This window comes from Hakea prostrata, chromosome 9 (genome assembly GCF_041222555.1).
Source record: "Hakea prostrata isolate BN-2017 chromosome 9, UWA_Hpros_2, whole genome shotgun sequence".
Classification (NCBI taxonomy): domain Eukaryota; kingdom Viridiplantae; phylum Streptophyta; class Magnoliopsida; order Proteales; family Proteaceae; genus Hakea; species Hakea prostrata.
Window position 1 is genome coordinate 13,471,497 of NC_142608.1, and position 23,585 is coordinate 13,495,081.

General features: G+C 38.8%; 1 protein-coding gene across 1 annotated transcript in view; it reads left to right on the forward strand.

The window, feature by feature from the left end:
• TPC1 (two-pore channel 1) overlaps positions 1-23,585 on the forward strand; it is a 168,057-nt gene that overhangs the window by 132,065 nt on the left and 12,407 nt on the right. The window contains exons 17-20 of the mRNA XM_089135592.1: positions 11,534-11,702; positions 16,995-17,059; positions 17,296-17,386; positions 23,161-23,247. Coding sequence (XP_088991718.1) covers positions 11,534-11,702; positions 16,995-17,059; positions 17,296-17,386; positions 23,161-23,247 — 412 coding nt within the window. The remainder of the gene's footprint in view (positions 1-11,533; positions 11,703-16,994; positions 17,060-17,295; positions 17,387-23,160; positions 23,248-23,585) is intronic.

A 23,585-nucleotide genomic window follows, 5' to 3' on the forward strand; every position in this document is an offset into this window, starting at 1 on the left:
TATAAAACTACGATTGTGAATATCAAATGATTCTAATCACTATCTCACCTCCATAAGGATATTCTTGTTTGCTGTATCCGGTTCGAACTTCTCCACTACGGTTTGGACAGCATCCATCAAATCTTGCCTCATCCCAATATTGTCCTTGTAATGGTACTTGGGATTTAAATAGTATCTTGTGTAGAAAAAGTATTCATAGGGAATAGTTAATGCTTAAGCCTTAATAGTGTGATAACATAATGAAAATTAAATTAAATACTAGACTTAAGTACTTCAACTTAACAACTCACCACCTTATGCGGTGGATCTTGCAACATAGACTCCATCTCTTGTTGATGATTTGAAGGACTTTCTTGTTGCCGCGTGTAGACTCGAGCAACTTCTCTTCATCCTATCTCTGCAGCAATATGTGTCTGGTGGTTTTCTTTGCTGATCTACCATCCTCAACACATTCACCACAGCTCAAGCATCTTCACTACTATCCTCACTTGTGCGAAACTCTCATCAGGATAGTCATGAGCTCTCCTTCCTCCCCTGATGAAGAACCCTCCCGGTTAAACCACTCCTCGATCAAACATACTCCTAAGCCTCTTCCTACTCTCGCTCTGCATCTTCCTTGTCTCTTTTCCCTCACTACTCACCCGACACTTGTCCCTCATCATCCTTAATGCATGGTGTGTTTATTGGGTCTACTGTCGAGCTTGGTCCCCGTATTCTTCCAGCTTGACCTTTCCAATCTCCTTCACATTAAGTCATCTGCCCGGTCCGGCCTTATCTTCCATCCATCAGGCATCAGCCATCATACGTTTAAAGTGTACTGTTTGTGTTGTATATTGTTTTACATGAAATTAATACTATATGTTTAGACTTTAGATACACGTTCTCTTGCATCTTCAACCCCTTTCTTGTGTTGGAGCCATTATCGATCCATTTGAACTACATTTTCCCTCCAACCTCCTTCACCACTTGCTTGATATTTGTATGTTTTTGCATCCTTCTTCTCACCGATCTCTCCTTAGACCTTTCCTCCCATCACAATTCAACATGTTGTGTGGTTCTCTGGACCTCCAACCATCCCATCAGTCACTCCTATGATTCCACATCTTTATCCCTTATGTTTCATTTATGTCCTCTTTATGCTTAGGCTACACATTTATATCTCATTGGTGCCCTTCACCACTCCCACCCCTTTTCTGCTCAATCATATCTCTTGTAGGGCCCCTGCTGTTTCTTGACACTTTATCCCCATTTGGAAAGCCATCCCCACTTTCTCCTTCACACTCCCCATGTCTTCTTTCTCTTTTGCTCCCTCCTCGTCTTCTCTCTCCGTCCGTTCGCTCCCCTTTGCCCTGCCTCTCTACCTCAACCTCCTCTGGACTTGCCCCTACCCTCCCATCCTCTGCTCTCTACCCCCCCCCCCTCTTTGCCTCCTGTCTCATCCTCTTTCTCCTACTCATCATCTCCCCTCCTCGCTTCCCTCTCTCCTCTCTCTCTCCCTACCATCCCTCATCCGTCTCTCCTCCTCACTCTCCCTCTTTTCTCTTCTCTTTCCTCTTTTCTTTCCCCCTTTTCCTTCCTTCTTCCTCTCCACCTTTCCCTTTCTCCTTTCCCCCTTCCCTTCTCTTGCCCCACCTCCTCCTATTTGTTTCTTCATATTCCTCACTCTTCCTCTTATCTTCTCCTTCCATTCCCAGCTATTCCATCTTTAATTCCTCACCTCTATATCTTGCTCCCTATCTCCTGCATCTCTTCTATTCCTCCTATTTTTAATATTATTTTCTATATGTATTTTTTTATATTTTTTTTTATCCACTACTATCTTAATTCCCACTGCTCTTCATCTCTTCCCTATACTCTCCTTTTTTTTTCGTTTTATTTTTTTTATTTATTATTTTTTATTATTTAATATATATTATACGTTTACATAATTACATTATTCACACCATCCCTTTTCTCAACTCTCCTCTCCATTTGCTTTCTTACTTACTCTTTTTACTTCTTTTTTTTTTTTCTTTGGAGAATCATTTTTACACTACTTCTTTTCACTCTGTACTTTTTTGCTCTCTGTTTCCATCTCTTTTTCTCCCTTCTTTTCCTGGCTCTTTTTTCTGTTTTCTCTCCTTCTCTCTCCCTTTTTTCCCCTCTCTTCCCTCTTCTCTCCTTTTTTTTTCTTGATCTGGGGTGTTCCTTGGGGGCCCCCCGCCCGGCCCTCGCGGGGGGGGCGCCCCCCCCCCCCCCCCCCCCAGGGGGGGGGGGGGGGGGGGGGGGGGGGGGGGGGGGGGGGGGGGGGGGGGCTGGCGGGCCGCCCCCCCCCCCCCCCCCCCCCCCCTTAAAAAGAAAGGGTTTTGGGGGGGGTTTGGGTTCGGGTTGACTAACGGTTTGTATCCTTAGATTAATTGTAAATTGTACAAATGGGCTGGACCATCTCTATTAAAATCCTCCAATGCAAGGATCTGTGATGTTCTCCAAAAATTCAAATAGCTATTGCCAATATGGCATTTTGTCTTTTCCTTTAGCGGGTTTCATATACACAAATAATCCAGCCTCTACTGGATTGATCAAATTCTAAGTTGATTGCAATGGTTCTGTCGAGAATTTGAACAGAGGAAATTTTTAAAGAAGGATTACCCAGAACCCACCTTGTCTTTCCACCTTCCCATAACAGGGGATTTGAGCAATATAGTTAAAGAAATAGAGAGTCAGGGAAGTTTAAGGTGAGAGAATAGATGACAGAAACCACTTGGCATTTTCAATCTTGGCTATGACACGAGGCAAAAAAAAATGTATTTTTTGTGTTCCAATCTCATTAGGTTAGGACTGAGGACCCACATAATGCGACTTCATGTCTCATCCAAGTTTCCAAGTTGAGCTCTTGAATTTTTTTAATTATCTTCTCCACTTCATTATGGAGATCTCTTGAGAATCCAACACACAGCCTCATGAATCTTTTGAAAATGAAAGGAGTGGAAGAGGAATTAAAGCGGTGAAGGGAGTGTTAACAGAAGTATGTATATATCAAACTATCAAAGATGCGCTTTTGAACATAACACACAAAAAGGCCAAAACCAAAAGATATAAGACCACATAGAAAATAATCAAAACATCAATGGAGTTTTCAAAATCTTTAGAAGTAAAGTAGCAAACCATCATAGATCTCAGATTCTCAGTGAACGACACAAACAAAATTATGAGTTAATATGAAAACTAAAATTCATATTCTCTATTTAAGGTTTATGTCCCACAAGGCAACACTAACACACAAAGGTTCCTGCTGCTTACTTGCTGCTGCTGGAGTTGTCGTGGCTGAGAAGATGAGCAGGAGATAAGTGAAAGAAACAGGGAAAGTGAAACGGTGAAAGTTGAAACTTGAAACCCTGATAACCTGATTTCAAAAAAGTGAAATAATGAAACTGAAACACCCCATTAAGGCGTTAACAGTTAAGTGTTAAGACTTTAAAATAATAAAAGTAAATGAAATTTGAAACTTAAAAAGTTAAAACTTAAAACTTAAACGTGTTAAACACTCAAAGTCTTAAACACCGACCGAAATTCAATGGGTCATTAATTTCATTCAATATTTTAATTTAATTTATGTAAAAGGCTAACAGGCTGTAGTTCGGGCCTATTGGTTCGGATTAGCGGGCCGCACATGGGCTGGCCCGGCCCAGCCCGAAACCGTTTGGGCTGAGGACCCTCCACCCAATTACGGCCCATTAAGGATCGGTTCAGGCCGGTTCGGGCTATAACAGGCTGATTCGGTCTAGTTTTAACGGCTCAGGTTGAAAATTGACACCCCTAAGTTAATAAGAAATAGTAGGACGAGTAACAGTGAGATAAATAAGTTTCCCAATAAGACTCCTGTAACGATGGACATCATCCAACAAGTCACCATCATCCCATCCAAACCTCAACTGAGGATCCATGGGAATGTCGATAGGTTTAGAAGCAAGCATGCCAGTCTCAATCAAAAGATCTAGCACATACTTCCTTTATCACAAACTAAGTCCCTGTTTCCTGAAGATTACCTCAATCCCCAAGAAATATTGTAGATCACCCGAGTCTTTGGTTGACAGACATAAACATTGCCCTTCCCTTGAGCAACATACCCTGGAGGTTGCTCTATGGAAGGTTCTTCGTAAAAATCACTATATAAGAATGCATGTTTTATGTCAAACTGAAAAGAGGCCAATCATAATTTACAGCTAAAGAGATCAAAACACAGACTGGATGAAGTCTAGCCACGGAGAGAGAAAAATCTCAAAATAGTCCATACCTTATGTTTGTGTATAGCCTTTAGCCACCAAGCAAAGTCTTCAGCCTTTCAACCGTACCATCAGAATGGTACTTAACAATATACACCCACCGAGAATAGACCACATCGTTCCCAGGAGGTACGTCTACCAACAACCACATATGACGAGATTATAAAGCATCCATTTCCACATCCCTGGCAGCTTTCCAACCAAGGTTTTTAAGGGCCTCAGTATGATGGGTTGGAATATGAATGGCAAATAGAGAAAGAGCAAGGCAACGAAAGTTAGGAGGTAAATGAGAAACAGATGCAAAATTGGAAACGGGATAAACAATGTTAGAGCATAAAGTACATGTACGAGTACCTTTCCTCAATGCAATTGGTAAGTGATTGGAAGGCGAAGTAGGATCTCCAGTAGAAGAATCCACCAGTGCAGAGGATGAAGAGGGAACATCTATAGGACCAGCTTCAATCTGGACATCCACCAGCATCATAAAAAGGAATTGTACTATCCACAATATGCTCTACCTCTGCCAATGTACGTCTCCACTGATAAATCTGTAGAGGAACACTATTGGTTGAAGGATCTAAAGAGGGAATAGGAGGAGCATCATCCAATACACGGTTTTCAACAGATACAGATGCACTAGGATAACAAGGACTGAGGACTATCTTCAAAAAAGGTCACATCTGCACTTACAATTGTTTCTGATTAATAGGATCATGATAACGAAAACCTTTTTGAGTACGAGAGTACCCAAGAAAAATACATTTAACAGACCAGGGGGAAAGTTTATCCAAAGTATGTGGTATGTGAACAAAACAAACACAATAAAAAATTTTGGATGGAACTAAAATTGGTTCCCCATTCGGACAAAAAACTAAAAAATGAAATTTTTCAAAAAGTAAAGTCATAAGCATTTGGTTAATTAACTGACCAGCAATCAAAACCGCATCACACCAGTAGCTCTTTGAAACATTCATCTGAATCAAAAGAACTCGTGCAACCTCCAAGAGGTGGCGATTTTTCTGTTCAATCACTCTATTATGTTGGGGAGTAAATGAACAACTAGTTTGATAAATCATTCTAAGAGAATCAGAAAAGTCAAATATATCATTTTGCATGTATTCTAAAACATTATCATATCGAAAAATTTTAACAAGAAGAGAAAATTGAGACCTTATTTCACAAATAAAATTCTTAAATATAGTTAAGAACTTTGTCCGATCCTTCAAAAGATATAACCATGTGAGACGAGAGAAATCGTCCTCAAAAGTGACAAAATACCGAAAACCTTTTCTATCACTAACTCTGCAAGGACATCTGAATGAACAAAAGAAAATGAAGACTCACTACGAGGGACAAAGCATGGAGGATAGGTGGCACAATGATGCTTCCATAATTCACACGCTTCTCGATTTAATCCAGACACTAACTTAAAAGAAAGAAATAAAATCTTTAATCTAGTTGAAGATAGATGGCCTAAACGCAGTGCCACTGGAGAGCATCTACACCATCATCAGAGAGAACCACAATAGGGGCAGCATTGTCCAGGTAGTAGAGTCTGTTCCTTTCACACCCTCCACCATTCGTCTTCCTCACGTGAAGGTCGTGGAAAACACAAGAATTGGGAATAAAGGTCGCAGAGCAATTTAATGCTTCAGTTAATTGACTAATATAGAATAAATTAAAAGGAAAGTTAGCAACACAAAGTAGAGATGACAAAGTAAGAGAAGGTGTAGAAGAAACAATTCTAGAGCCTAGAATAGGTGTGGAAGTACCAATAGCTATGACAATAGAAATATTAGTGGTAGATTTAGAAAAAGAGCTAAAAAGTAATGGCTTACGAGTCATATGGGAAGAGGCCTTAAATCGATGATCCAAGGGGTGGGGGTAGAAGTGATAAGTGTTATGTCCTTGCATGAGAAAGTGTGGCAAGTACCAGTGGAAGTGTCAATCTTAATTTTTTGTAGTCAACAAAGGATTTGGCTTTCATCATCTCTTAGAGTCCTAGACAAGTCCCCAAAAGAAGATTCAGAACAACTATCGTTGTTTGCTACAATATTAGTACCACCATCAGAAACGACATGATTGGCAAGTTGCTTGGCCCACTCTGGCTTTCTATATTTGGCCCAACAAGCTTCCATCAAGTGACCTATTTTATCGCAATGAGTACAAAGCTGAGATGTCATATCAGACAATTGAACACCACCACCTCCAGAAGATCTACTAACTCCCCCTGAATTATGACCATGTCCCGTTCTGCGAGAGGTAGTAAAGGTTGAATTTTCTCTTTTAGAACTATTTCCAGGAGAATTCCCTTCAAGCAAGGCAATATGTTGAAGTCTAGAATATGCTTCACTACGATTGGGGACATGCACACGAGCAAGAAGATGTCCTTTGACAGATTTTAGTTCAGGATTCAATACTGCGAGAGACTTGGATACAAAAAAAATTCATTTTGTTGTGCCTTAAGCTTCTCTATATCTATGGTGAGAGGTTGAAAGACATTCTACTCTTCCATCATGCCTTTAAAAGAGTTGTAATAATCCTGTTGAGACTTGTCAACTTGCTGAAATTGAAATAGTTTTTCATTAATACTAAAAATTTGAGTCATATTGTTAGCTTGGGAATAGGTCTAGTGCAAGTCATCACATATTCCTTTGGCAGTGTTGTGGAACATAACATTGGTTGCAATATCAAGTTCCATGTTATTTCGCATTTTGATGATTGCATCATCTTGGATCGAACTAGAGTAGGATTTGTTAGTCTCAATAGGAGGTTTACCCACAATGAACTTAAGCTTGCATTTTGCAAGCATGTAAATGCGAACAGCTTGTGACCAAAGCAAATAATAGAACTATCTTTGAGTTTAATGGATGTAATCTGAACATTCACTGGATCAGCTTGTGATCCCTTAGAATCAGCAGAACTAGTAGTCGAATCACCAGTAATTGAAGACATAATGAAGTGGGGATCACACACGCAATCACAATCCAACAGCCCATAACTTGAAGATAAAACCAAAATAAAATTCTGCAGTGTGTAGAATCGAAACTGTAGTTGTAGGCTAGAAAATTAGAGGAATAAATTCTGGAGAGTGCAGAAAAATAACTTTAGGAATAATCGATCAAGTTCTGGGATATTATTAGGGAATAAAAAGTATAAAAGATCAGCTTAGATTATCATCTGATCTAACTATAAATTAAGGTGGCTGTGCACCAAAGAAAGGAACACTAAAAGAGAACTTCAGAAGAGAACACTGAATATAACATTGTTTTGATTCAAAAAAGCTCTAATGCCATGTTAGAAAACAAGCTTTAAACAATCAAAACAGTAGCTGAACTTTGAGAAGAAAAAAGAGAAGAAGAAGAAAGAGAAGAGAAGAGAAGAACCAGCAAAGAAGGCCTGCAATTCTGGCTAAAGGGCCTAGAATTGCAGGATGCTTATATTTATAGTTTGTCAAGAGGTCTAATACAACTTAAGAGACAAGCAATTGTCCTCTAGAAAAGGAAATTAAAAAAAAATACAGCTTAAAGACAAAACTTACTAATTTTCTAACTCCTAAAAGCTGTCCAAAATAAAAAGTTATGAAAATAGAAACTGGCACCAAAATAGAAACCATCACCAAAATAGAAACCAACACCAAAATGGATAGTGAATTGAAAGTTCTTTACCGCCAAGGCAGCAGCCTTGGATTCTCTACGCAATTCTCAACATATATAACTTATATGTTATAGTCTTACTCGTACAAACTTATCACTTATAGTAATGGACTACTTACAAAGATCAATTTTATCCCTAGTTGCAACTACAAAAGGCTTTCCAAAACTCCTAGAGGCATTCTTGAACTCCCTGATTTGTATACCAATTGTTCAATTATTGTACTATATATGTAAGAAGTTGAAGAAACAATTGAATAAGATCTCACCTCTCCATTATGTGTCCTCTGAATAATGGGATTTGGCACGAGCTTCTCCACCACATTTTGCACCGCATTCATCAACTTGACATCAAGCCCCAAATTATTCTTGTAGTGGTACTTTGGGTCGAGGTAGTAAGCTTGTATTGTGGAAATAAAAAATTGGGTTAGTGACTTAGTTGTTTACTTGTTTATAACAATGTAAATTAATGTATACAACAAAAGCTTAAAGACTAAATTGACTCTCCAGCCAAGTGCAAAGGATGCATCAAGTGCATTTCCCATTTATCATCGATGGGGAGCAGCTTTAACCAACTCCTTCATTTGCTGGAGGGCAGCATATATGTGGGGCAATGTGGGCTTCTTCTTTGCATCCACCATCCTCAAAACAAACACCATAGGCTCTAAAATGCCTGTTGTCTTATTTAGTTCCCTCAAGAATGAATTATTAGCACTGGTTTGCTGGACTACTACTGCATCACGATGGCTGGATCCAAGCCAACTAAATCACTTCTCACTTGAAAACATGTACCAAAGACCCACCACTTTCTTCTGGAAGCTTTCCAGAGCCACATATTTGGTGGCGAATCTAGTCAATCCAGGTCTCGCTAGATCACCCTTACAATAGTTCCTCATCATCTTCAACACATGACGATGGTTATAAATAAAATTACTGACCCTTCTCTCCCTCTCAACCACTCCACTAATCGACTTCTTCTTCTCCAAGTCCTAAAACATGAGATTAATCAAGTGTGTTGCACATGGTCTCCAAAAGAGATGGATCCTGCTACTTTTCTTCTTCATCAACATTTCACTAGCTTTCTTGAAGTTAGCATCATTATCTGTGACAATTTGGATAATGTTGTTTGGCCATACCTCGAGGACAACATGCCTTAGAAGCTTGTAAAGGTAGTGAGCATCTTTCACTTTATCTAAGGCATCCACTGACTTAAGGAAAGCTGTCTATCCATTATAGTTCACCTTGAAATTAATGATGGACTATCTAGTAGGTCCAATCCATACATCAGCCCTCACAGTAACATCATATATTGCCCATTGTTCCTTTAGTGAGCCAATGTATTCCTCCAACTCCTTCACCTTTTGTAAATATTTAAGCATTAGTTCCCAGGCTGTTGGGCCTTTGACCCCTACATCTGCCCTAGCAACTGCTTTAATCATCCCTTGGTGGTATGGTGTGTTGGCTACATTGGCTACAATGTTGTTGTAGAGCATGAATTTGTTGATCGCCAACCTAGCTTCTTCCTCCCTACTGCCTTCTTTACCTTCAGCAAACATATATGTAATGCTTCTTTGATAGGTGTCTTGATGCCTGAAGAGGGTGGGGTCTTGGTCAAATGTGGCATCCAAATGTGCAATCTTCCCCCTCCTCTGAGTACTCTCACTTTCCCCACTTCTTGAAAACTATCTAGGTGGCTTAGATGACCCTGACCCCGAACCACTTGCTCCTCTTGTCTGTTCATATTGCCTCACATTCTCAAAATGTAAGGTCTATCTGCTAGCTTCCATTGCAGCCTTCATCTGTCTCCATTCGTACTATGACTTAATACCTATAGTCCTCATCTCCTCATCGTCGTCTGACATCTCATCAACATCAACAAAAGGTTTCTGTAGCACCACATCCTCAAATTCCCTTTGCTTTTGTGCCCTTTTATCCTTTCTTTGTCTCCCTCCCTGCAATTGCTTGTTGCACTTCATAAGGAACCTTGGCAACATCTTTGTAGCCATCAGCCAAGTGTTGCTTCGGTTTGGTTGAACCACCAAAATTCAAGGTCTTGAGGCAATACTTGCATCAGGATTTTTTATGGCTCCCCATGTTGCCTAGAAATGTCCTAGCCCCACTACCAGTACCACTTCCACTAGTTGCCATTTAAGCTACAACACTCAAATACATACATATATGTTCCCGTGTATGACCATTAGAATAATTTTTACATAATTAAAAATGTAAAAACAATTTATAAAACAACAAAACACACACTTTGTTCTAAGATAACATACATACAATCAGGGGGCCGCCACCCCCCCCCCCCCCCCCCCCCCGCCCCCCCTCCCCACCACCCCCCCAGACAACACCGCCCCGCCCCCCCCAGGAGGGCCCCCCCCCCCCCCCCCCCCCCCCCCCCCCCCCCCCCCCCCCCCCCCCCCCCCCCCCCCCCCCCCCCCCCCCCCCCCCCCCCCCCCCCCCCCCCCCCCCCCCCCCCCCCCCCCCCCCCCCCCCCTCTTACAAAAAAAATTTTAAAAAAACCCCAAAAAACCACCCCCCACCAACCCCACCACACCCACAACAACAAAGAAAGCTCAATCATCCCACTGACTTATGAACTTTGTAAGACTTTTATAAAACACGGTTGTAAACTTTTATCACTACATAACAAAAGCATCATTAAATTTTTTTTACAAAAAAGAATTTTTCAATAAAATATTGTTTTTTATAATTATTGAAATCTGAAATTATAAAATAAAAATAAAAATAAAAAAAAAGTACCGGAAGCATGAAAAAAAAATATGACTACATGGGGTTGTAGCCCTCTCAATGTAGGCCAACATAAGTTAAAAACACGCACATATCATAATATTTTTCTATTTTTTTATTTTAATTTTTTAGAAAATTATATTTTTTAAATGCGAAAATTTAAAATTTTAATTAATATCAGAAAATTAAGATTTTTTTCCCATTAACCTGTAGATCTGCACCAGTAGACGACATATATTTACATCGCATTCATACACCTATTGTAAAACGTAGTATTTGAAATTTTCAAATTTTGGGCAAGAATCTTACCTTTGTTGAAGATGAAGCTGAAACGAGCTTGAATGTTGCTAATTTGAAGCTGTAGACATGCTAATGGTGCTAGAAGTTGAAATCCAGCTGAATCCCCAAAAAAATCTGGCTTAAAGTCAAGTTTCTTACGAGATGGGCAAGATAGCAGTGAGAGAGAGGCGAGATATGCCGCTTTCATACAAGATTCGGGCTTTTAAAACCCCCTAAACCAGCTGGTTGGACTAAAATAGGGGCGAGGTCATGCGGCAAAATATGGAATCTCTTCAGTCTCACTGCCCATCTCGTCTCGCTAAAGCCAAAAACTGAGATTACTGATTTTATTTGCTTCATTCTCATTGGCTTTGCGCATAATCAAGATTCTACAAAGTGTGTTACGAATCAACATGCATTTTTCTTGGCTTTCCAATCCAACAACTCGCAATAGAGGTTAAGCCCAAATATATATAGGTTGATTTGCCTTCTCAAATCAAACTTATTTCTTAAGGAGTGTGGTGAATTAATCTCTTTACAGTATACTGGAGTTGAAGCTGACTTGTTTTCTTGGCTTATCCACAGGATTCGTTATCTTCTTATTGCAAGATTGCTGCGATTAATAAGGCTTTTGATGCATGTGAAGCGTTGTAGAGCTTTTGTTGCAACATTTTTATCCCTCATCCCAAGTTTGATGCCATACCTTGGAACCATCTTTTGTGTGCTATGTATCTATTGTTCTCTTGGTGTACAGGTATGGGGAGTATTCTCCTGGACACTTTTCTTTCTTCTCGTTTTTCATATTTACTATGATTTATATGGAATTTGATATTTGGATGGAGAACAAAATCAGTGAAAATATTGCATTGTCTTCCCTAAATTTAATGGAGAACTGAAGGAGAGGAAGTGTTGATGCATACCTTTAAGCTATAAGCTTTCCTAACAGATTTGAGCTTTTAGGTGATACAGTAGCTAACACGGAATCAAAGAAGGAAGGTTGAGCGCACAACTCCTAGGAAGTACAAAATGAAGTTTTCCCTAATTATTTTTCTTGTGCGTCATGTGTGGGAACCTATATGTCTCAAGTGAAGGAGTAAGAAAGCTCGCACTTGCAGGGTAGTATTGTATATAATGGTACATTTTAGCTTTCCCTTCCCTAACAGTTCAAGTTTGTAGGTGAAATAGTAGTAGAAAAGATTATATAAGGATCTAAACCTTTTTATTTTTCCAAGCTTTGACAGACCACTGAATATCAAGGGATGGTTGAAAGAGAACGGGGTAAGCTGATTAATAACAGACTGAACCCTCTATCAGGGCTTGCTGCTAGGTTGTGAAATGTCAAAGAAGAGTTGCCAGAATGGAACAAGAATGAATTTGGGGATGTTTTTCTAGCATTAAAGAATCAAAAAAGGAACTGGAGCAAATTCAAGGTTTGATTACTACTTTTGATGACAGTCTCTTGAGTAGAGATAGAGAAGCAAAGAGCAAGTTGTAGGCAGCATTGCAGGCTGAGGAAAATTCCTTAGGGAGAAATCCAGGGTGCCACCATGATTCCTTCAGACAGGGATCAAGTCTTTCTTCTAGGTAATTATGCTCAGCCCTCAAAATCTTAATAGCATCAGAAGTGTAGTGGTACACAGAAGACACTTCCAACAATTCTGGAAAACATATCTAGAGACAACTGTAGGCATGATCTCCATAATATAGGGTAATAAAAATTTCAATCCTTCATGCCTTGGCAAGAAGAAGATTTAGTTAAGGAGCAAGTAGGCTTGTAGAACAGCAGTGTTTAGGCAACAACAGCTTACTGCAAGTAGAGTTGAATCTCCATGAAGACAACTCTCAGAATAGCATAAAAAATATGAATCTCTCTCTAATCGAAAACGACTCTCAAACCGGCAATTGATTATTGCTCTGATACCATGAAAGAAAATAAGCTTTAACCTTCCAAAACAGTAGCTGAACTTGAAAGAGAATAGAGAAGAAGAAAAAGCAGAAGAAGAAACAGCAACAATGGCCTGCGATTCTAACTTAACACTCTTAGAATCACAGCCTCTTATTTATAAATATCAGTAGTCTAGATCACAACTTGAGAAGCAAGCCATCTTGCCCTGTAAAAAAGGATATAAAGAGTACAACTTATGAGCTCATGAATCTGTCCAAAATAGAAAGTGTAGAAAAAATAAAGTTCTAAAAATAGAAACTATACTTTCTAGAAATTTCCAAAACTTGTGTCGTAAGATTCCCTACGCTAGAAATAGAAAGTAGAGTAGTATATCTAAAAAGAAAACAATGAACAATGGCATAATACTGTTCATGTTACTGTTCACGTGAACTTGTTTATATTCAACAAGGGTATTTGGAGGTTTCCATCAGATCTGATTCAAAGTTATCAATTGATATTCTTAATGAAACTATCCAAGGGCGTTGAAAGTGTAAAGCTATAAAAGGGAGGATTTTGCAAGAGAGAGCTACACTAGCTGAGATGGAATTTAGGCATGTGTGGAGAGGACAGAACCAGCCAGCATGTTATATAATGAGGGTTCAGCTTAGGCAGCAACAAGAGTGGTGGGATCCGATACAGTTCCCTAGAGAGCTAGTTGATTTGGTTCAAAGGGATGAGGCAACTCATGTTTATGCAGATTGTAATTGGGCTTATTTTCCTATTTGGGACACTGGTTAGATTCTTCTAACCCCTCCAAAGGTTTTCTAGGAGGATTCCTTCTTTGTATTGTTTTCTCTTTTAATGCAAATTCCACTTATCAAAAGAAAGAAAAAATTAAGGATTATATCGTGATCGTCTTCCCTAAACTTTGCCTATTGCACCTGATTCTTTCCTCGATCGACTTCTCCTACTAAAGCCAAAAAATGAAAGGTATCACAAACTCCCATGCCACTGTTTCACCCTGAATATGATGTTTTAGTTCCAACATGTATTCTTCTTCAGCAAGATCGATCGCATATCCCTTTTTGATTTTCCATGTTCGGGCTTCACTTCTTTCTTAGTTATCCTAAAACAATTTTGGAAAGTGGATGCCACTAGTGACAGTAACAATCCCAAATAAATAGAACACGATGGTTCTTTTCAATCGTTGGTTTTTTTAATTTTTTTTAATTTGTTATAATGGTGAAACTGCTCTAATTATTAGTTATAAAATTAGCTTAAGATGGGGATTCATAGTTGTCAAGGCAAATTGGAGGGACTCCTAGGAGACACAGCCCAAAAAGGCACCTTAGGCATGAATTATATGTAATATAGCAATGGTAGCAGTATTACTGATGGGAATGAGACAGAAAAATAATACAGTGATGTTTGCCAAGTCCACTATGAAGAACCAGAGCAGCAATCAAAAACAAAACAAAACAAATGTCTGACCGTGAGCAGCAGTGAAAACAAAACAAAAGTGTGACGGTAGTAGATAGTTGCTCCCATCTAGTCGGACAAAGCAAGAAGGAAATGCACTGATTGTGACTCTTTCCTTCCACAGAACCAAAGACAACACTACTGATGTAGCCTCGAGTGAATGAGGGCCAGTTCTTCCTAGATCTTATCAAAACCAACCTTAGCCTAGGGTTCAAATTAAGGTTTCAAAGTATCAGGGTTAGGGTTTGGGAATCTAGTGCAGCAAGGAATTAGGGTTTAGGACAGAGTTTGGGAATTTGGGGCAGCAAAGGAATTAGGGTTTAGAATAGGGTTTGGGAAGTTAGGTTGGTCTGGTAGGGCTGAAATTGGAATGGAAGGTTACTAAGGTTGGGGAGATCAGGTACCTAAAGTTTATGACAGATCTAACAGTTAGATTGGCATAGTTCTGATCTTGAATTTTGGGTCTTTAGAGAAGTTGGAAAATTCAAAAAAAATTCAAGAATAGTATAAAGAAGGGTCGCATGAGAAGGGGAATGGAAATAAGTGCTGATTTTTTACTTACCTATAAATCTATAATGCAAGCCTTGTAATGGGAAGTTAGGTTGGTCTGATAGGGCTGGAATTGGAATGAAAGGTCACTAAGGTTGGGGAGATCAGGTTCCTAAAGTTTATGACAGATCTAACAGTTAGATTGGCATAGTTCTGACCTTGAATTTTGAGTCTTTAGAGAAGTTGGAAAATTCTAAAAAATTCAAGAAATGTATAAAGAAGTATCGCATGAGAAGGGGAATGGAAATAAGTGCTGATTTTTTACTTACCTATAATGCAAGCCTTGTAATGGGGTGTGATGGAGATGGAAAGAAGTGGAGGAGGCTACACTAAGGAGAATCCTTCAAATAGGAATCCTAGGTTGTTTACTCAGATCAGATGGAGGCCCCTTACCACTGATGAGAAGCTCTACTGACACTGCTTTTATGCAACAACATACTCTTTATTACTTATATTCTTCAATCTGTAATGTGTTACATGTCCAGGGCTTTATTTATAGCCTTGCATAAAAAGTCCTAGTGAAATTTCCTAGTTGAACCAACATACTAATCCAAATTCAAATAGGACTCATATTTGAAACTTAACTTGAAAGGACTCCTTATCAAATCCTAAACTGAATCAAACATAAACTAAAATAAAAGATGGTAAAAGACTATTCTACCCTCATAACTTAAGTTTGGCAGAATTTATGTGATTAGGCCAATTAAACTAAAATAAAAACCTATTTTCGTGCTTGGCCTAGGCACTAAACTTATAGGTCCATAGCATTGGCCCAAGACCACATAAACCCTCTGAACAAAGGCCCAACACCCATATCTATCGACTCTAACTTGATTTCAAAGGGAAGTTGGCCAATTTTGTGCTGGACCTGCATCAACTACTTCCACTAGTTTTGGTTTTTGGATGCAAAAGGGTGTAGATCTGGGAAAAAGTATTGGGGAAATTTTAGAATAACAATAATAAAAATAAATAAATAAACCATCTCAGGGAGGGGAAATGAGATTGATAGGGTAAACAGAACCAAAAAACATCGATGCAAGCCACGAAAACATGATCAAGACCAATAGGCCTGAAAGTAGCTACCAAGATGGCGTAAAACAATCCCAACACCCTACTAAAGATTGACTATTCATAGAAGGATGCCTCAGATCATTTTCTGAGGAAATTTGAGAAACCAAGAGGGAAGAACCTTGTTGGTCTAGGAAGCTTTTACCAAAAGAAAAGAAGGGGGAGGAGGGGGGGGGGGGGAGGAATTCAGAGATGAAAAAGACTAGTGGTGGAGAGCCTGAAAAGTAAGGTAGATGAGAGAGGTAGTGACATCTCGGTGTTAGGATTAGAGTAAGAATTCTGGGATTGTACCATACTACCATGTAGAATAGACAATGAAAGTTGGGAAAACAATTACTTCTATGTATTGAGAGCACAGCCAAGTTCTATTTATAATAAGAGAAAGGAAATTCAGTAACTAAACAGAAATAAGAGTAAATCCAAATAGCTCAAAAGCTCACATTACAACCTCCAGTGATACACTTATTCTTGATAATCCGTATAAATAAGTTGTCATGGTAGTTTTAGCCTTTAGGTTTGATTAGCCTGTTTCTGCATATAAGATTTTTGGTACTTAAAATTTTGTAGCATCAGTAACTTCACTTCTATTTCCTTTTTTGTGCACTATAGAAACTGAATGCTAATTTCCTAATTGACAATAATGTTTTAAACAGATTCATGGTTCACAGATGAACATTTTAGGAAATAAGCTAAATTAAGGAAATGAAATCTTTGGTTGAGTTGCCATTAAGGGCTTAATATCCCATATTCTTCACGGATCTTGAGAAACTAAGTTCATGAATCCAAGAAACAAAAAAATAGACACATATGTCATGAATATTACCAATGAAGTTGAAAGCTAAGAAAATGGATCTTGTTAACTAGGAGATTGATCTACCAAATTCGTAAGTTAATGTATTGAGCTGAATGAATGACAAAATCAAAGGGTGAAACCAGTCAAAATGCTGGTTTATCAATGGCATAAATGCTCTCAATACCTGGACATAAATTAGGAAACAGAAACTTTCCATTTCCAACTATTCTATGAAGGATACATTTCTCTAACTTTTTATTTTTGTTCTGTAGATATTTGGTGGTATTGTCAACTCTGGAAATCCTAATTTGGAAGGAACAGATCTGTATGAGAATGAGTATCCTTTTGCCTCAATATATCATCTTCTATACATAATGATGTCTGATGGCGTTAGATTAGCAATTATCATCCTATGGCTTTTGCATCTTCCTACTTTGGTGATCAATAATTGCAGGTCTCTGGGGAGAGATCCATCCCCCCTCTGTTCCCCTTGTTTATTGCTCCTACAGGTTGATTTATGTTTATTTAACATTCCCAGTTCAGTTCATAAGCTAATTTTCTTGACAAAGTCAGCTATCTGCTATTCAATTTTAATGACTACCCAAACGGAATGGTGACACTTTTCAATTTGCTAGTAATGAATAACTGGCAAGTGTGGATGGAGGTACTTCAAGGGTCTCATGCTTTTGTCTTGATTTTATGATTGTTTGATTTGCCTATTTACTCTTTTTGTCTGAACATAAAGCTAGCATAATCAGAACACTTTTTTTAAGCATGTAGAGATTGCAAGGGGGTTCAAGGAGAATATCTTCAGTGTATCTTTTTCTTTATAGTGTTAAAACATTTGTTTATGAAGTTATGATAAAAGAAAAAGAATCCTCCAGGTGGCAGCTCTGCTAAATGATAACGAATTTAAGCATATGTGGAGAGAACAATAACCAGCCCACAGGTTACATGGCGGGGGTACAACTGAGGCATAGCCAGCTGCAGTGGGAACCTATGGATTTTCCTAGAGAGCTTCAGGTTCTAATTCAAGGATGCCAAAGACATCTTGTTGAGAAAGTCGCTTGTGGTTGAATGGCTTATTGATCAATGTGTTCTCAAGCCTCTATTTATAATTTAGTGGAAAGTTCACTATTACATAAATACCCTTACTTGGGTAACAAGAAATAGAAATTTACATGAATAAAAACTCTAATAGAAGTGGACACCTAGTAGAACTCAACCAACACTCCCCCTCAAGTTGAGGCATAGATATCAGTCATGCCTAACTTGCCTACAATAGGAAGGAAATCTCCTTCTTTCAAACCTTTAGTGAAAACATCTGGCACTTGGTCTCCGGACCTCACAAAAGGCATTGAAATAAGCCCTTGTTCCAACTTTCCTTTGACAAAAAACCTATAAATTTCAAGTGTGTAGTTCGATCATGTTGTACTGAATTATTAGCAATACTAATAGCAGCCTTCTTGTCACAAATAGCATCATGGGGTTTGGAATTTGGACTCCAATATCTTGTAGCAAGCCTTCCAACCATAGTAGCTCAAAAACTCCATGAACCATAGTTCTATATTCAACTTCGATACTGGATAAAGCTACAGCATTCTATTTCTTACTTCTCCAAGTAACTAGATTACCTCCAACAAAAATACAGTAACCTAAAATTGACTTTCTGTCTGGAAATCCCGCCTAGTCAGCATTAGTGTATGTTTCTACTCTTAGATTATCAATGGGTAACAAAAGTATTCCTTTTCCAGGAGTTCCCTTCAAATAACATAGTATTCTGGTAACAGCCTTCATATGAGATAAATATGGATCATGCATGAATTGTCTCACTATCCCCACGGCATAAGCGATGTCTGGCCTGGTGTGAGACAAGTAAATAAGCTTCCCTACTAGCCTTTGGTATCTTCCTTTGTCCACTGGTTCTCCCCATTTTTCTTTAAGTTTAGCTCTAACTTCAATAGGGGTATCAACTGCTTTACACCCCAACATTCTCACTTATGATAATAAGTCTAGGACATATTGTCTTTAGGATAGGAATATACCCTTCTTTGATCGAGCCACCTCAATCCCTAAGAAGTACTGTAACTTCCCTAGATCTTTAATCTCAAACTCTCTACAAAGAAAGTTCTTCAACCTTTGAATTTCTTCACCATCATTCCCTGTGATGACAATATCGCCCACATAAACAATGAGAAGTGTGATGTTAGTAACTAACTTCTTGACAAATAGTGTATAATCAACATTGCTTTGCTTGTAGCCAATAGAAGTCATTGCCTTCAGGATACATCCAAACCAACATCTAGGAGACTGTTTTAACCCATAAACTGACCTCTTCAACCAACAAACTTTCCCTGCAGTATTGTCATTGGAGAAACCATGTGGGATTTCCATATAGACTTCTTCCTCTTACTCCCCATGTAAGAAGGCATTCTTTACGTCTAGTTGGTGCAGGTTCCAGTCTTTGTTCACAGCTACAGACATTAGGACTCTGATAGTGTTCAGTTTCTCAACAGGGGTAAAAGTCTTTTGATAATCAATCCCATAGGTCTGCGTAAACCCCTTTGCAACTAGTCTTGCCTTAAACCTGTTGATTGATCCATCCATGTTTTGTTTAATCACAAACACCCATTTGCACCCCACTGGTTTTTTTTCTGGAGGAAGTATAACTAGCTCCCAAGTATCATTTTTCTTCATTGCCTGCATTTCCTCTACCATAATTGCCTTCCATCTCTTATTAGCATAAGCTTCCTGCCAACTTTTAAGAACAGATATAGATGATAGAGAGGATATAAAAGCATAGTAAGAGTCAGATTAAGAGTCATAAGAGACATATTTAGCTATGGGATTCTGAGTACAAGATCCAACTCCTTTTCTCACAGCAATAGGAAGATCAGAAGAAGATACCTCAAGGGGAACAGTAAAATCTGATTCTGGAGCAAGACACTAAAGTGGTAACGTGTCACCTTTCTCCACCTGCTTTAGCCGGTTGTAATTCTTCCTCTGATAAGTCTGCACCTCCATATTCTAGTCAATTTGGTTTTGAAAGATTTCAACAATGTGCCTCACAGGAGTAGTCTCCCCCTGGCTAAGTTCTTCATATGGTTCAAAAAACAAAGGGGGAGGATTAGAGTCCTCAGGTATACTGGTCGAAGTCTCCCCCGTTTAGGAAACTCTTCTTAAACTCTTAAGTTGTGTTGGTGTGTGATAGGAAGATCTAGAGTTGGAAAGAACACCTCTCATCTAGGACTCTCCCCCTAGAGAGGTGTATAGTAAGGGCAAGACTCATTAAAAATTACATCCATGGATACAATGGTTTTCCTGGAAGGAGGATGATAACATTTGTACCGTTTCTGAGTAGGAGACTACCCCAAAAATATGCAGCGGTCGCGGGGAGCCAGCTTACTCTGGTAGGCTGTGATTCTGGCATAAAACACACATCCAAAAATCTTTGGGGGAATAATAAAAAAAAAGGCTTCCTGGAGAATCTTATTAGGTCATTTAAAACCAAGTATCCTACTGGGCATCCTATTCATAAGGTAAGAAGCAATGAGTATAGCATCACTTCAATATTGGTCAGGTACATTCATAGCAATTATGATATTTCTAAAATTCACCATCAATATACTTTGTGCCATTGTCACCTGCAAGGATCTTCACAGTGGCATTGAACTGTTTTCTAATCATATTATGAAAATCACAAAAACATCGAAAAATCTCAAATTTTTTTATATTTTTGTTTTAAAAGATGAATCCATGTAGGACGAGAGTGACAATTAATAAAAGTAACAAAGTACCTATGGCCAATAATAGAAACATGTCAGCAAGGGCCCCACTCATTAGTATGAATTAGGACAAAAAGAATAGATTTTCTATTATGAAGAGAAGGTAAATAAGTAGAACGAATCTGCTTCGCAAAAATGTAGGCTTCACAAAAAAATCATCCTTGTTACAAGAAGAAATTAAATCAGAAAATACTTTTTTAAGAGTTCCTAGAAGGGGGTGACCCAGCCTACGGTGCCACTGATGAAGGTCTAATATTGCCGAATGGACTTGATTAGAAGATGTAGTCAGAGCAGAAGTAGATCCTCCAATCGGCTCGAGCAAATAAAGTTCATTGTCTAGTTTACCATGTCCAATCTCCTTCCTTGTGATCAGATCCTGGAAGACATGGTAAGATGGGAAAAAAATCACTTTACAATTCAAGTCATATGTAAGACTACTGATAGAAAGCAAGTTAGTAGAGAAAGATGGAACATGTAAAACTTTAGACAAAAAAAGTGATGGAGAATGCTGAATGGTTCCTTTTCCAGCAATGAAAGAATAGTAGCCATCAGCAATTCGAACTTTATCCTTTCTAGAAGTTGGAGAATATTGTAAGAAAAAGGAGTATAAAATTGTCATATGATCTGTGGCTCCTGTATCAATGATCCAAGTAGTAGAAACTGAAGAAACTTGGAAGCATGGATAAGTTTTACCTAAATAGCGAAGTAGGAGTTGGTATGAGTAGTAGAGGAAGCAGTGGTAGAGGTTGTACCGGCAGTAGAAGACTGCAAGAATACGACGTAGAGTAGCTAACTCCTCCTGTGAAAAACCAATGTCTGCAGAGGGTGTTGTGGAAACCTGTCTCGAAATATAAGCTTTCGGTTTTCCTCTCCTTTGTGCTCTTTTTTGCTCAAAATCAGTAGGCTTCCCATGGAGCTTCCAACAATTGGCCTTGGTATGATATGGTTTGTGACAGTGGCACAGTGCTCACACTTGACAATCTCCTTAGCTGAATCAGATTTAGTGCTAAAGGCTGATTTCTCTACAATAGGAGCATGAAGCATGGTTAATCGACGGCTTTCCTTACACTGAACAAGGGCGTAAGACTGTACCTGAATATTGGGCCACAGTCAAATGTGCCAAGAAGTCATATACTTAAATCTTATCAACGTGCTTCCTATAAGTAGTCACATCATCTGGATTAGTGGGGTGATAATCCCCATAATGGTCCAACTCTTGACAAAGAGATCGCAACTCAGCATAATATTGGGCCACGGTCAGTTCCTTTTGGGTAGTCTCATGAAGCTTCTTTCGTAGCTCATAAACCTGTGCATCATTCTCCAATTATCCATAGTTTCAGTAGTAGCCTTCCAGATTTGGGCTACAGTATCAAGTAATAGGTATCCACAGGCAATATTTTGATTCATGGAATTCAAAAGGAATGACATAATAAGAGAGTCATTCGAGATCCATTTATCCTATGAAACACCTATGGTAGTATGTTTGATAGTGGTGCCCGTAATGTGTCTAACAAGTCCCCTTCCAGCAATAGTCAGGTAAGCAGATCAAGACTAGATCAAATAATTTGTTCCATCAAATCTTACCGAAAGAGGATGAAGAGTTAGGTAATGTTCGGAGCCAGTGGGAGTAGTAATACCATCGGTAGTTGCCATGTTGAAAAGATTGTCTACAGTTCTTCAGTCTTCACCCTTTCAGAAATAATGTTTGAGAAGAGGATCAATGACGATATTCTGTGATTCAAAAAGAACCATGTGTTGTTTGAGAAGACGATCGATGGATCAAAAAAACACTGTTGGTATTCTACGATTTCTTTCCTAATCGCAACAGTGGTGTTGCAGGAGCAGAAAGCAGCAGCTGTGATTCTGTTCTTCTTCTCTTCTAATCACAAGAAGCAGCAAGAAGCAGTCTGCAAAACAGCAGGAAGCAGCAAGCAGCAAGAAGCAGTCTGCAATTCTGTTCTTGTTCTTCTCTAATCGCAAGAAGGCAGTGCCAGTAGCAGCGGCAGTGGCGGTTCTTCTTCTCTTCTTCTTTCTCTTTTTCCTTCTCTTCGTGTTCTTCCCTAATCGTCTCGAGGCTCTAATGCCATGTTGAGAAAGTCAATTGTGGTTGAATGGCTTATTGATCAATGTGATCTCAAGCCCTCTATTTATAATTAAGTGGGAAAATACACTATTACATAAATACCCTTACTTGGGTAACAAGAAATAGAAACTTACATGAATAAAAACTCTAATAGAATTGGATTCCTAGTAGAACTCAACCAACACATCGTTACTACAAATTGTAATTGGGGACTTGTTTTCCTATTTGCGATACTGGTTAGGAGGGATACTGGTTAGGAGGGAATGCCTTCCTTGATAGGGTGGTTTTCCCTCCCTCCTTTGGGAGTTCTAGGAGAATGCCTTTCTTGTAATGGTTTTCTATAATACAATATGATGACGTATTTATAAATTGTATTAAAAAAATTAAATATGTATGAACTGAGCTAAGTTAGTTGTTTTTAGTAATGGCTCCACAACAGGTGCATACAATTGGATAGATGGGTACCCTTGCTTTTATGGACAATGGGCCAATGTCTTGGTTATTTCATTACAGCAAGAACTTCCATTTTATGCTGGAAATTTCTGCTAATATCATGTTTGACTGTATCAGGGCTACAAGCAGTTGACAGGAACTTATTGGACTATTATATACTTCATCAGCTTTTACCTTATAACCGTGTTGCTGCTCTTGAACCTGGTGAGTTTCGGTGGATCCTCTTTCCCCCCCCCCCCCCCGGGAATCCTGCAGTAATGTTATATGAAGCATGAAAGTCTATGACTGAATTTCACACTTTGATTGATGTAAATATGTGTTTGGATTGAATTTATACACTCAAATCTGTTGGTAAAAATTCTCAAATCGGTTTTTATTTTCTTCTGATATTTTGCTCAAGAGGCACTATTCCTAGATAAGCATTATATATGCAAAAGGGACTAGATTTGAACTAGAGTGACCATTAACTATATTCTTCTACATTGGGTGTCAAGTTAAGTTGTATGACTGCATGCCGTTTTCGGTATCGAAATTTATATTCA